General features: G+C 46.3%; 1 protein-coding gene across 1 annotated transcript in view; it reads right to left on the bottom strand.

Moving 5' to 3' along the window:
- The window catches only part of DLD (dihydrolipoamide dehydrogenase), a 29376-nt gene extending 21294 nt beyond the window's left edge, over positions 1-8082 (bottom strand). The window contains exons 1-2 of the mRNA XM_039247242.1: positions 7966-8082; positions 6487-6565 (exon numbers count right to left, since the gene is read on the bottom strand). Of these exons, the coding sequence (XP_039103173.1) occupies positions 6487-6565; positions 7966-8004 (118 nt within the window). The 5' untranslated portion in view covers positions 8005-8082. The remainder of the gene's footprint in view (positions 1-6486; positions 6566-7965) is intronic.
- Between the last annotated feature and the right edge of the window lie 7026 nt (positions 8083-15108).

Here is a 15108-nt window from a genome sequence, read left to right as displayed (position 1 = left end):
CCAAGCTAACTTCAAATAAAACTACACTGGCTTTAAGAGTTAGGAGACATGAGGCGCCTGGGGGCTCAGTCAGTTAAGCGTCCAACTTCGGCTCAGGTCATGATCTCACGTTTCATGGGTTCGAGCCCTGCATCGGGCTCTGTGCTGATGGCTAGTTCAGAGCCTGGAGCCTGTCTTCGGAATCTGTATCTCCCTCTCTCTCTCTGACCCTCCCCTGCTCATGCTGTCTCTCTCAAAAATAAATAAAAACATTAAAAAAAAAAAAAAAAAGAGGAGACAGTCTCTCTTCTCCTCCTCTTCCACTGTCCTTACAACTCCAAACATTTAGCAGTTTATACCACGTTTTCACATCTATTAATCTGTTGGATGATCAGAACTTCCTCTGAAGAGGGTAAAGATGGCATGTAACTGACATTTCACAGATCAGAAACACCAGGTGCAAAGAGGTCAATTAACTTGCCCAAGGTCACCTAGCAAGTGAGTGGCAGAGACAAAATCCAAGCTTTTTGCCTCGATTGCCAATGGTCATTCCATTATTCAACAGTATTCTATTCCTCAATTTCAACTACCATAAACTACAACTCTGAGAGCAATATTCCAGCTTTATCATTATTAGATATCTAACCTTAGGAGAGTAATTTAACCTGCTTCACTTCATCTTCAGGTTCTCTAACTGCAAAATAAAGACCACAAATAATCCACTTCATAGGGTCATAATACAAAATAAAATATGTAAATAGCTTAGCAGAGTACTTGGAGCACGCATAATTAGCATGTGCTCTATGGCAGTTATATTCTGACCTCTGAGAACGGCAATCTTAACTTCTGGTCGTCCCCTCCGCGAGAAAACACTCCCCCCACCACGGGATGGGAATGCTAGTATCATCAAAAATCTTTGGCGGGACTGAAAAGAAACACAGAACCTGTGTGTTGAAAGACAACTAAGAAGTTATCCAACCCACAAACCCATAAATCTAAGAATCCTTCCTACTGAATAAATAAAAAGTACTGATTCTCCTTGGTTATATCAGATGATAATAAGGATTACTCAGTACATGAAAAAAATGTATAGCCAGTCTAATACACGAGAAAAGTACTGCTGCAATTCTCACTGATGCACTTGCGCTCTTTGGCTGCGTGGTCTGGTTCCCTGATTCATGTTCAGAATTAAGTACTTAATAAAGTGTGTATCTATTTTCAAGTTCTGAACCAAATGAGGGCCTCAACAATATTCTTTAATTTGGGTTCACATTTTTAATTCACAGTAATGAAACACAAGCTATAAAAAACAGGTTTCTTTGAATTTTTAAGCTGTTTTCTGATTAAAGCATTATGTTTATTGAATAAATTTAAACACAGAAACGCCACAAAAATTGAGTTTCATTTCCCAACATGCTCTTAGAATTTTTTTTTAACTACACGAAATACCAAAAAGTTAAAACAGTTCACCCCTCACTGAAGATAATAGATGTACCATGCCATCAGAATATCACTAAAGTGCTGGGGAGCGCAAAAAAGAAGGGCAAAAAGAAAATTCTTTCTCTAAAGATCAGTCACCTGAGACTATAGGAGGGTATGATCCAGTAACACACCTTCAAAAACACGCCAGTATTTAGGGAATGTCTGCAAAATGTCTTTTTTGAAATGTGTCAAAAAAGTAACGCAGACTGATGGATGGCTAAATGGACGAACAGATATGTGACAATTTAAGTACAGTAAAATGTCAGTGGAAGCATCTATGAGCATTCACTGGAAAATTCTTACAGCTTTTCTAAACGTTTGAGCTTTTTCAGAATGAAATGTTGGAAAGATAACCCAGGAGGCTCTCACCTACACGAAGGCTGCACGCAGGTGAAAAGCTGACGACGCAGATTCTGACTCACCGCTCCCTTGTCCAAAAGCATTTCTCAATTTGATTTCCACATACAGTTTTAAAAACCAGGATACAAATAATTAAATGAAACACATTAAGGAACGCTTGATGGATAATTTTAGAAAATTAGCTCTAGCCTTTAAGAGTCAAAAAGAAAAACCAAACAGGACACAAAAATCAGTACCCCAGGAGAAAGACGACTAAGCTCCAAGTACAGCAGAAAACAGCTGCACAGGCTGAAGGAGACAAAGCAGGATAAAGTGCTCTACAAATGTGACTTATGAAATCACTGTGAGGAAAGCAAGTACACTGTCATCAAGGCCACCACTGAAATACACGTGTCGAGTTACAAATCAATGACAGCCATCAAAAAGTGCAAGATGTTTATTAGGCAGTCCCTCTGCAATAACATCTACCATCTGGATGATTTACTCTGTGCCAGGCGGTGAGCTGAGGATTTCATGCGTCTTATTTAAGCCTCCTTATGTCTCCATGACACAATTATCAGACTCCATTGCCCAGGGAGCAGCCAAGGCTGAGAGGGACTAGATGACCTGCATAATGTTGCACAACCAATAAGTGATACAGCCAGGGTTCAAAGCCGGTTCTTTCCATTCGGAAGCCTCCGCTCCCACACCTGTCTGTCCTAATACCACGCACAACACTCGGGGGCCCCGTCGTCTCCAAGGCAATCAGGAACTCCCAACGAAAATGACAAAAAGCTGCCTCGTTAACATAACGAAACCAACAAATACTTATGAACACCTACCCAAGAGGAAATTGCTACCATCAGTAACCTGACACTACAGTCAGGGAAAACAGGCACATTTCAAAATATACATAAATCAAGATTATTTTTAAACATAAAAGTGGTAAGATATCACAAGGCAGTGACTATTAATTACCGAGTTCACTAAATGAGTATAAGAGCTACTTGGTAAGGTTTGCTTGTTTTGGGGGGTGGAGGGGCCTCAATCTCCAGTCTACTTAGTGACCCTTCCACAGTCTCACCCTATACCTGTCATCACCCAAAACTGCCCCGCCTCTAAAATCTTGAATTCTAAAACTTTACTTTCTGATCATTACCCTATAACCTTCCGAATCCGTAAGTAAGGAGAAAAATAGTAAAAGAAAAAAAGATTTGAAGTTTAAAAAGAAAAAAGGGAAGAAACTTGTGTTCAAACACGAGCTTACCTCTTCCTAAATTCTTGGGCAAATTACTCACGCTTTCTGGCCTTGACGTCACAGGGATAACAGAGTGACAGGGACACCGACATCCCAGGGCTTGAGGTCGGACATAACAACGCATGTCAGCACCCCAGGAGGGCGCTAGGTGCGTACAGGGCGCTCACCAGGTGTCTCTTCCCTCCTCAGACCCACCTCCCAACCCACAACCTCCAACCTGCGTCACACCTCCGCTGCCCCACTGCTCTCTCCCACTGACACCCGACCAGACATCACTCTCTCCGTCCCTGGTGTTTCTTTTTTCTTCATTCAACAAACACTTCTTGAGCTAGATACAACTCTAAGGTCTTGGGGTACCTACAACGACACAGACTTGGTTCTTCCAGTCTAGTAAGAGAGAAAAAGCGAAAAGCATTACAATAAAAACCCCAATGTGAAACAGGAACGATCTTTAAAATCAGAGCACATCAGGGGCGCCTGGGTGGCTCAGTCGCTTGAGCGTCTGGCTTCGGCTCAGGTCATGATCTCACGGTTCGTGGGTTCGGGCCCCACGTTGGGCTCTGTGCTGACAGCTAGCTCAGAGCCTGGAGCCTGCTTTGGATTCTCTGTCTCTCTCTCTCTCTCACCTTTCTCTACTCACACTACCCCACCTCCCCCCAGAAATAAATAAAACATTTAAAAAATTAAAAAAAAAACAGAGCACATCAGGGCATGGAGTGGCTCAGTTGGTTAAATGTCTGATTTCAGCTCAGGTTATGATCTTGTGGTGCAAGAGATCAAGCCCAGAATCTAGCTCCACGAGAGATTCCCTCTCTCCTTCTGCCCCCTTCCCCTGCTCACGCACACATCTGTGCTGTTTCTCAAGAATAAACTTAAGAAAAACAAAAACAACACACACACAGAAAACAAAAAACAAATCGTATCAGGCCTCTGCTTAAAACACTCCCAAAGACTTGCAACTGCTGTTAAAATACAGTCAGGATCTTTCATTATCTGCAGAGGTCAATTCTCAATGTTCAATGCACGTCGGCCACACTGGCCCTTTTCAAGCTCCTTAAAGGCACTGTGCTCCTTCTCACATCAAAATACTCCCACAAGCCGCTACTTCTACCTGGAACACCCCCTCCCATTCCACGCCCACCCCAGCCCTTTTCAGAGATCAACACCATTTCCTTGGGAAAGCATTCTGCGCACATTCTCAGTCCAGAGATTTCATGGCTCCCCTATCCTTAGCCTACGGAGTCCTTACCACGATTATTTGATGGATGCTTGTCTTGCCCAAATGGACTATATACTCTATGAAAGCCGCATCTGGTCTGACTTGCTCACTGCTACATCCCAGTCACTAGCACACAGAACCTATCCCAGAGCTGTTGAACCGAGGAATGAATGCAGCAAATGTGAGTGATTACGCGCTGGGAGTCCATTCCTGTCATGAAATAGAAGGTCCTACCAACAACACGCACACTACTCTTCAAATCTTGATGAATCTGGTTCATACAGTTATTCGAACACCTTCCAGATGTTGTAATAGAGACTGTATTATAATAAGTTTTGAACTCCTCAAGCTGCTCTGATCAACAAATAGTCAACAGAAGCAGACCAAATAGAACAGAAGTTAAAAGGGGCGCCTGGGTGGCTTAGGCGGTTAAGCGTCCGACTTTCGCTTAGGTCATGATCTTGCGGTTCGTGGGTTCGAGCCCCGCGTCGGGCTCTGTGCTGACTGCCAGCTCAGAGCCTGGAGCCTGTTTCAGAGTCTGTGTCTCCCTCTCTCTCTGACCCTCCCCTGCTCATGCTATCACGCTGTCACGCTGTCTCTCTCTCTCTCTCTCTCCTAGAAATAAATAAAAATATTTAAAAAAAAGAAGTTAAAAATGTAGGCTCCAGGGACTCCTGGTGGCTCAGTTGGTTAAGCAGCCTACTTCGGCTCAGGTCATACCTCACGGCTTGTGGGTGCAGGCCCTGTGTCGGGCTCTGTGCTGACTGCTCCGGATTCTGTGTCTCCCTCTCTCTGCCCCTCCCCTGCTCGTGTGCACGCTCTCTCAAAAATAAATAAACATTTTAAAAAATTTAATTTTTTAATTTTAATTAAAAATTTTTTTTAACGTAGGCTCTAGAGTCAGAAGAATTTTCCCATTTCTGTCACTTCTCAGCTGGACCTCTTTTGAGTCAGTTCCGCCAGTTATAAAGGGGGGAAAACGGAAGCACAAATCTTACAAGACGGCAACACGATTAAAGGCTGCGGAGCCCAAGTAAGGCCCAGGTGTTGCTGGGTTTGTACCAGGCTCCATACGGGATGTTATTAAAAAAAAATTATATAACTACAAGCCTATTAACTTCCTCTTTTAAATACTTAAAATAAAAAATATATATCCTTTATAGAAGCTTCAAAAATATTTTTTAAAAAAGAGGAAAATTTCCGTAATCCAGAGCTTCCGGTCAGGGTACATGCTCCTAGTCCCATCATACATCTCTGACAAGCCCATCAAATCTCCACTCAGGATGTCAAAAAAGCCATCTCACCGTTCTAAACCGTGTCAAGCAACCACCACACTTAATCTCACCCAGTAAACAGAATTAACTTTTTGAGAGAGAGACAGAGAGACAGAGAGAGAGAGAGAGAGAGAGAGAGAGAGAGAGAAGGTGAACAGGGGAGACGGGCAGAGAGAGAGGGAGACACAGAATCCGAACCAGCTCCAGGCTCTGAGCTGTCAGCACAGAGCCCGACGCGGGGCTCGAACTCATGAACTGAGAGATCGTGACATGGGCTGAAGTCAGATGCTTAACCGACTGAGCCACCCAGGAGCCCCTGTTTTTCGATGTAAACATTCAAAACTCACTCCCCTGCTCAAAACCCTTCACTGGCGTTCCCATCACACCTGGAGTAAAATCCAAACTCCTTCACCTGCTTCCAAAAGCCCCCATGATCTGATCCCGCCCCCGTCTCTGACTTACATCCCCTGGGTCTCTGCTCCAGCCACACTCGCCCTCCTGTGATGCCTTAAACTTCACAAGCTAATTCTCACCTTAGCCCGTTTCCTTTCCTCGTTGTTTCTGTCTGCCTGAAGTAACCTCACCCCCGCCCTTCGCTCGGATATCATCTCCTTAGGAAAGCCCTGGCACTCTATCTAAAATAGTCTCTTCCTCCTCTGTTGCTGGCTTTGATTTGCAACCACTACCCAAAATATTTACCTATTACTTCAGTATTGTTTGTCTTCCGTCACCAGACTCTAAGCAGGGCTTTGCCTTGTTCACCACTTGGAGACACTACGTGCTCAATAAACATTTAAGTGAATAAATATATGAACAAACAAATTCTATCACCAGCTACTATATTATCAGTTACTCTACTATTCACTTACTTTTACATTTAAACACAAAGGAACTAGGAGCTAATGTGAGGAAAAACTGTTTTACTAAGTACTTACTTGGCTGATCGGCGTAAGTTCTCAGAGGAACGGCAGCAATTCCCTGTAAGCCATGAGATATTCGATTGAAATGGCCTCTCTGGAGAAAAGAAAGAAAATGATTGTACTTTATAAAATGTGAATTCAAACCAGAGAACTACTGAAGGTCCATGAAAATGTAATGACCTGGAGCAAATTTTATCAAGCACCTACTATTATTAATGTATCTTCCATTGCCACACGGAGATTACACGTTTCTCCTCTTTCATAATGACAATTGCTTAAACTTTTCCACCTCGGCTCACCACGCTATCTTTTCATTATGAATATCCAACAACCTATGTCATAGCCCAATAAAAAAGCGATACTCACTGGTGTCAAGTTTTATTCAATTTTCAGAAAGCACGGGTAATTTTTGGTGCCAGGGATCGTTTTCATGTCACAATTATAGTTCTTCGAGCCCTAACTTAAATAGCCAATAATCTCTATTATCACAATCTTTCTACTTGTAACTGTTTCCTCACTCAGACTGCCGCGCAAGATCTACAAAGATGCTCCTTTTAGTAGGAACAGAAAATTAGACAATGTAACTTCCGAAAAGCAGTTGCAGACGTGCAACAGCTACTCCAGTTTCACAAACTGCATCACAATCGGGAGCAGAACTCTCTGGACGCCTACTGTCTGCGACCCTGGGACAGTGAGGCACAAAGACACAAAGCAAACCGCTCTTCCACAGCAGGCAGAGGGGAGGCTCTGACGAGACCCGCACTGACGGAGCCGGGCTCCCCCGGGGCGCCCGAGGCCAGGACCCGCGGCCCAGAGGCGCCGCCGTCAGTCCCGGCTCCGCGCCCGCCTAGAAGCCTCACCCCCAGCGTCTCACATTAGCCCCCCGGAACCGGAGGCTGGTCAGCGTGCGGCCCAGGGGCCCACCAGTGCGGCACCCGGCCGCGACCCCGCGTCGGGCAGCCCGGCCTGCACAGGGGCAGCCCGCCGCAGCCGCTGCGGGGCAGGGGCCCTCCTCACAGCTGCAAACCCCCAAGAGGCCTCCGAGACCTTTCCAGGGCGACCTGTTGGGGCTGACCGCGTCGGGGCACTTCCAGACGGGGCCCAAGGTCACCTGCCCGCTGCCGCCCTAGGGCGGAGAGCCGGGCTCGGGCTCAAAGGCAGGATACAGAAAGGCCGGAGCAGACGGGGCAAGCGCGAGTTCCCGGTCCCCCGCCGCGGCGGAGAGGCCCGTGCGCCCCAGGACCGCGGCCTGCGAGCGGGCGGTGAGCGGCGGCGGGCTGTCACCCAGCAGGCGGGGCCCGTCCGCCCCCGGGGCCGGGGTCACCGCCGCCGGGGTCGCCGCCCCGGCCGCCTCCCGGGCAGAGCCCGCTCAGGGGCGGGGCCGCGGGGGGTCCCGGCCCGACGCCCGGCCTCTCCCGCCCCCACCGGCGCGGCCGCGTCCCGGACTCGGTCGGCGCCTCCGGCCCCGCACGACCCCGCCCAGCCGGCCCTCACCCTGGCCAAGGAGCAGAACACACGGCTCCAGCTCTGCATCGTGCCGCTCAACTCTCCTCGCCGCCACGGCCGTCCCCTCCGCCAGGCTCCTCGGCCACCTCGCCAAGGTCTCCCCGCCCTGCGCAGGCGCAGGCGCAGCGCACGTCACGGGGCCGGCGCCGCGCGATTGGCCCGAGCGGTCGGGCCCCGCGGGACTAGGCGTGCCTGTCAGGCGCGGAGTCGCACACTGTCGTAAAGCACGTAGCGCTTTGTGGCAGCGAGGCAGTGCGGTACCATCTTACCGGCGATAGGAAAATGGGGGGGTGGGGGGGGTTGTCATGGGATCTTCTACTTGCAGGATGAAATAAGTTAACAAAACTGTCGTTTGCTTGGTGCAAGCTGCAGAAAGTAAGGCCTGACGGCCTCTTGACTGTGCGAAGCTGAAGAATCTCAGCACTTTCCAGGCCTCGTCTCGTTTCACAGCAACTATATGAAGGATTTACCGTTAACGGGGTGAGGCCCTGAAAGGTTGGGTATCCCCGAGGTCGCGCCGAGGAAGGATGACCGCCTTATAGTATCTCCCCTCGAATCAAGCACTGTGTAAGGGATGGGGCCACACACTTTGGCTTGACCAGCAGCCTACTTTAAGTCAGCTAACCGGCAAAGCCCAGGAGCAAATTAGGATGGCCGGGTGGTGGATGAGACTGTAGGTTTTCATAAGAGACCATGGAAGACATTGTCCTCAAGACCGAGCACGGAGATCTAAGGTCTGATCCATGCTTTGTGGTCCCTGTATAGTGTGAATGAAAGCTAATTCCACATTTACTCCCCAGGCACCATGCTGGGCTCTGGATTTAAATACCAGTAAGAAATGACTCCTTACCTACCCGTACCCAGTTTTAGGGGAGAAGGTAGGACCGATGTTCAGTTAGCGTTTGCTACACAGGCTGCTAGTTGTAGATCAAAATCCACTCTCCCTATCCTTTCCTCTGTACACAGGCATTTGGGCCACCTTAACCATTTTCACGGCTTTAGTACCTGCCTAGATACACTGATAACTCTTAGATACTTATCTCCAGTCTGTACTTCTCCTTTGATCTCTAATTCCGTATTTTCCGTTGTCTATGCAACATGTCCAACCGGGTGATCCTGTCAGCACCTAGTTCCAACTATCCAATTTCTTATTTAAAAATGCATATTTTCACACTTACATTGGTGATTCATGAATACCTCCAAAGAGCCAGTCATCCCTAGTGAAAACTGTGTAGCCATTCCCAACTCCTTTACTGGGTCACTGTTTTAGTTGAACAGCCCAAGAAGCAGGCCCGGAAAGAAGCAGTTGAGTGCAGTGAGTTTATTTGAGAACTGATCCAAGCAAGCATTGGTAGAGGATGAAAAAGGGATGGGAACGATTTCAGATGCATTAACAAAGAGATTACAATTGTGCACAGTTGGTACTCAGACTCCCTGGAGACGTCTGGGAGATGGTATAGAACGTGCCTCAGTGTCCCTACCCAAGATACTTCCATCAAGTTCCACCAGTCATTCGTTGAGGGTTGTTCCCAGGAACTTTAACTCCCTGGCACTTCTGGGTTTCCCCATATGAGTAGCAGAAGCCAGAGAAGTCTCTCTAGCAGAGTCTCTAAGAAGGCTTGTGGGTGGACATACACCGGAAAAGTGGAAAGGGTGCAGGGAGGCAGCTGATAAGGCCGGCAGTCATCACCAGCTTCTGTCAACTCTGAATGTGAGAATGGAGTGAGAGGAACAGGGAGGACGGCTCCTAAACTTCTAACTTAGATGGCTGGGTGGGTAGTGAAACCATTACAGAAATCGACAACAGAGAAAGAAGAATGACTTTGGGGAGAAGACAACGAGTCAAGTTCTGTGCATTTCAGACACCAGCTGGACAATCCCTGGGAGATCTTCAGTAGTTACTCGAAACAAATGTCCAAAGCTTAGAAACTCTAGACTTGAAAGTTTGCTGGCATATGGACAGTTATTGACACTTGAAGTAACAGATGCATTCTCAAAGGATAACACTTTTTTTTTTTTTTCAAAAATTTGCTTATTTTGAAAGAGAGACAGTGAGCATGAGTGGATGAAGGACAGAGAGACACAGAGTCCAAAGCAGGCTCCAGGCTCTGAGTTGTCAGTATGATAGGAAAAGATAGGATTCAGTAGGCAGAGAGGGAAGGATTAGGACCTGAGGTCCCCGGGTGGGGAAAGACACCTATTTTGGAACAATGCTGGGAGCGTCTGACCACAGCAGACCCCCTCGGGCTTAGGGTCCCTCTTAAGAATGTGACAGACCCCACCTATTCCCCTTCAGGTTTGCTCAGGAATGTGACAGAAGACCCAACTAAAAATAAGTAGTAGACCATGGAATGTATAGCCCACAGGGACTGATATGGCCACAGACCACCTCTCATACAACGGAAATGAGCCAATCAGGAAAGGACAACCCAGCACCTACTGGTATCAAACCAATGAGGGCAGGACCTGAGAAGGAAAGAGGGGGAAGGGGCAGGTGGTAGGGGGGTGACCCAACGTTATAAAACGAGGACCTCTTTCCTATAGTCGGCGGGCATTCACTTTCAAACGTCCCCTCTATGTAAAGAGGGCTTTCATACTCTTCTTCCTTTCTGACCTCATAGTCTAATAAACTTTTGCCCGCTACTCATTTTGTGTCCACCTTCCATTCTCTGAAGTGGCAAGACAATGAATTCTGGGTATTGAGGTTAAAAAAAAAAATCCTACAACAATACTTTCATTATAAAACTGAGAAGTGTAATGCCAAGAAGTGCCATGGTGGTCTAAGAGGGGATTCGAACGAGCTGGACAAGCTGGGGACAGACGTCTCTCCTAATGAAGTGATGCTTGAGCTAAGATCCAATGAGAAGAGTCCCTGGCAGTAAGCCTCACCATCACGCTCATTTGACAGATGGGAAAGAATACTGCGAAGCACACTGAACTGACAATCAGGAGACCTAAGTTCAAGACCTAACTGCTCTCCACTTCCTGTGTAATTTAGTATAAGTCATCTCTTTGGACCTTGGTTTCCCAAACTTTATAATGAGGGGCCCATTTCTAACTATAAAGTCCCATTCTAACTATAAAACTATTCCACTAAGTGCAAAGAGTTGGCTTGCAGAGAACCACATAATAGTCACAGGAGCTATCTGTAGTAGACGTTTCGTGCTTTGGGGCTGTTGTTTATTGGAACCCCCATTTTATGTTTCAAGGACCCACCACAGTGTGAGACCAGACGCTCCTAGGATGCCCAAGTGGCCGCCCCTGGGTCTCCTGGCCTCCGGCACGTGGTGCAGACACAGAACCTAAGCCAATCCGATGCTCCCCCCAGGACTTGAGTTAAAGGGGTGGCCCAAAGGCACTGGCAATTTGGGATTCATTCTGTTGGCAACCGCAGTGACCCCAGTCTTGGCGTAGCGGCAATGGTGTCCTGCTCAGACCCTTCCCGTGGGAAATCTCATCGAGGGCTGGCTAGCTCCCGACCCCCCTCTCAAAACTCTACATCGGCTCTGAGCTTTCAGGCTGCCTATAAATTCCTTTCTGCAAAAGCGAACCAGAGATTATTTCCGAGATGACCTGCAATCCAGAATCGTGACTGGTACACTACCCCATACTGAAAACGACTGTCTACGAGACACTTTAAATGGACTTTCAAAAAAAAAAATCTCATAACACTGCAAGACAGGTGTTAGTAATCTCAGTTTTTAGAGAGGTAACGGAAGCATAGAGCGTTTAGATAACAACACTAAGGTCATGAAGTCAGTCAGAGGCAATTTTATGCTACGTCCATTCATGCCAGAGGTGGTGCTAACTGCTAAGGAACGGAGTCCTTGGCGCTTCCTTTCCCCATATGTTGTGAGACTAACCCACCTCAAGTGGTCTGAGTTACTGCTATGGAGCCCTCTCCTTTGGAGATGTTGTGGTTTTATTGAGGAAATAACTTCATTTCTGAATCATTTCCTTTTTTTCCTGAGTCATTTACTTAGATGATGCTGAAACGGCAACGGCAAAGTTGTATTCAAATGCTAATCTAAGCATTCGCGGTTGATCAGTAGGCAATAATGGGGTACAGTGTAGTGCGCAGTGTGTAGGTACACAGGAAAGAGCCAAAAGCTGCTAGTGGCCCTGCCCAGAAGGGGGCGGTGTTCTCTCATGATGTCAGGGCCTCCCTTCTGACAAAAAGGACATGTAACTAACAGTTGAGGTCGGAATGGAGAGATGCACCATTAATGCTTCAAAATGCTCCTGAATATGAAGATTTAGACCACTGGTGCACGGAATTAACAAGTTAACAAGGACCAAGTGTTGTTTGTTGAGCCCCTAACAAGGTAGAGAATTTTGGGCAGGACACGGAAAGGGAAGCAGACACCTTGTCACAAACCTCCTTCATCTCAGAAACACAACTTAGTTGAGATCAGGCAATGCCTTTACTCCAGAGTCTTTACTCAGAAGTCACTTTCTTGGTGAGGCTTGTCCTGACACCCCCTAATAAACACTCCCTCTGCCCTCACACTCATTCTTCCCGCTCCGACTTAATTTTGTCCCACAGCCCTTACCATCTTCTAGGACACCGTATGATTATTTTCCGTTTATGTTGTAAAGTTTTCTGCTGCCACGGGGATCTAAGCTCCCTGCGGGCTGAGATTTCTGTCTGTTTTGTTTGCCGATAGACCCCCTAAGCCTAGAATAGTGACTTGCACAGAATAGACACTCCAAAAACATTACTGACAACATGAAAGCAGAAAAGATAAGAGCTATAGGAATTTGGAGGTGGAAAGATCGGAGTGGGCTGAGGATCCGAAGGAAGTCTTCACGCAAGATAAAATTACTTCAATTGGTCTTTGAAAGTAGGCGGGATATTGATAGAGAGGCAAACCAAGGAGCATGTGAAATGGGAGGCGTGGAGACGACTCGGCAAATAGGAATAAAGGGAAACCAGGCATAATAACATACAGTGCGGTGGTGGGAAAACGGCATAGGCTTTAGGGTCATGAATTCTTCTGTAATTCATTTTGTTTGTGCCCTCGGGCAAATTTGCTAATCTCTCTGAATTGTTTCCTCATCTCTGAAATAGAATAATGGACTGATGAATCATGGGAATCTACCCCCAAACCAAAAGCACACTGTATACACTGTAAGCTAGCCTACTTGACGATAAATTATATTAAAGAAGAAAAGAAGAAGAAGAAGAAGAAGAAGAAGAAGAAGAAGAAGAAGAAGAATCATCACATTGAAGAGGATTAAAAGCATTTTTAAAACTTAAATAATGCACCTGGCACATGGTCCTTACGAAGGGAAATTGTTATCCCACGGCTATAACATGCTGGGACATTTATCCAGTAGATGCATTGAATTCAGGTTCAAAATACATTTTGAGTCGCTCGACTTGAGTGTCTGCAGGTTGGTTTTCTGAACAATGGATTAAGGTGGGCGGCCATGAAGCATGAATCTTTAAGGATGTCTAAAAGGCTGTGTGACTGGCCTTTTACAGTTTATAAAATTCTGCCACACACACACTTACACCGGTCTACATAGCAACCCTCATGTGGGTAGTATTAGTATCATTATATCTTTTTCTTTTTTTTTTTCTTTTTAAGCGAGGGGGCGGGGCGGTGGGGGAAGGGCCCAGAGAGAAAGGGAGAGAGAAAATCTTAAGCAGGCTCCACAGCCAGCAGGGATTGATCCCATGACCCCGGGATCATGACCTGAGCCCAATTCAAAAGTCAGACACTCATCCGACTGAGCCACCCAGGCGCCGCAGTATCATCATTTGTGATGATTAAAAAAAAGCTTCTGCTTTAGAGAGATGAAGCCACTTGTCTAAACTGGGAGATCTATGATGTGATGAAGGCATGACTCCTATCCAGGCTCCTGATTCCAAGCCCATTACTCTTTCCGTTAAAGAATTCTCTGCTTCTAACCATTATTATGGATTTGACCCACACAATTATATTGTTGATCTGTTCAACCAATTGAAAAATGCCTGCTGCTTCTCCACTCTGCAGTTGCTTAGCTGCATCCCCTCTCTCTCTCCCTCTCTCTCTGTGCCTCTCTGTCTCTGTCCCTGTTTCTCTCTCACTGAGGCTGAGATAAGAGCCATTGGAGAAGTGGAGTGTATCTCTCAAGGCCATCTTCTGCTAGCTTATGAAAGATTCCCTCTTCGTCGTTTTTGTTCTCACAGAATTTAAACCCCTTCAAGTGGAAATGGTACTTGAAGGGAGGTGAGTCAGAAATACCCTTGATCTCCTTCGACGTGTTTCACTTAATGTTTCCTGTTAAGGAGTTCATCCGAGCCGCGAAGAAATTGAAAGAAAATGAATCTAAATGGCCACTTAGGATACAAGGATAAATACACGGTGCAGTGAGAGGGCTGTTGCTGTAGCCAAGGATTAACAGAGCTAGAGATCATGGAGGAGAGAACTGGTGACACGTTGGAAAATGTACTGAGCAGGGAGGAACCTTGCTCTTCACATGACAGTGTGTGAAGAGGGAAAGAGGGGAAGGTTAATGAATGAACTTGATGTGATGGGATTAAATGGAGAGTGTCTGTGGGAATTCAGCTACTGTGGAAATATAGCTCATCCCTGCGAGTAAGCAGGTTTTCTGATACACTACTAAAGAACATCATCATCGTCTGCACAAATCAGGCATCCTTTCGATTACTATCCACAGGCCAAGTACATACTTTCTTCATTTATTTACTAGAATCAAGAAGAAAGATGCTCAGTGTCATCTCTGCAATTTATTCATCCTGCATCTCTTAAAGGATTGCAACATTTCCCCATACTGACGGTGTTACGATCTATCAGTATTTTTCTGACAAAATGAGTCTTTTGCTATCCCATGGTAGCAATTAACAAATCAAGTAGTCGTGTCCACAGTACATCTAACACTGTATACAGTGCTGTGAGCAACGGAAAAACTTATTCTTTCTTATTTAATTTCTATGAACAATTTCAAACACATACAAAATAGACAAAATCACATAATGAATCCCATCTACCATCATCGGCTTCAAAATTCTCAGCTCGTCACCAATAGTTTTTTCACGTATATCGCTGTCCACTTCCCTTCTGTTTCCTTCCAAAGCAAAACCCAGCGTCACGTCATTTCATTCTGTAGCTATTTCAATAT

This window comes from Hyaena hyaena, unplaced genomic scaffold (genome assembly GCF_003009895.1).
Source record: "Hyaena hyaena isolate Hyena2069 unplaced genomic scaffold, ASM300989v1 scaffold_294, whole genome shotgun sequence".
Classification (NCBI taxonomy): Eukaryota; Metazoa; Chordata; class Mammalia; order Carnivora; family Hyaenidae; genus Hyaena; species Hyaena hyaena.
Note: the sequence above shows the minus strand (reverse complement) of the source record. Positions and strands in the feature narration are given on the sequence as shown.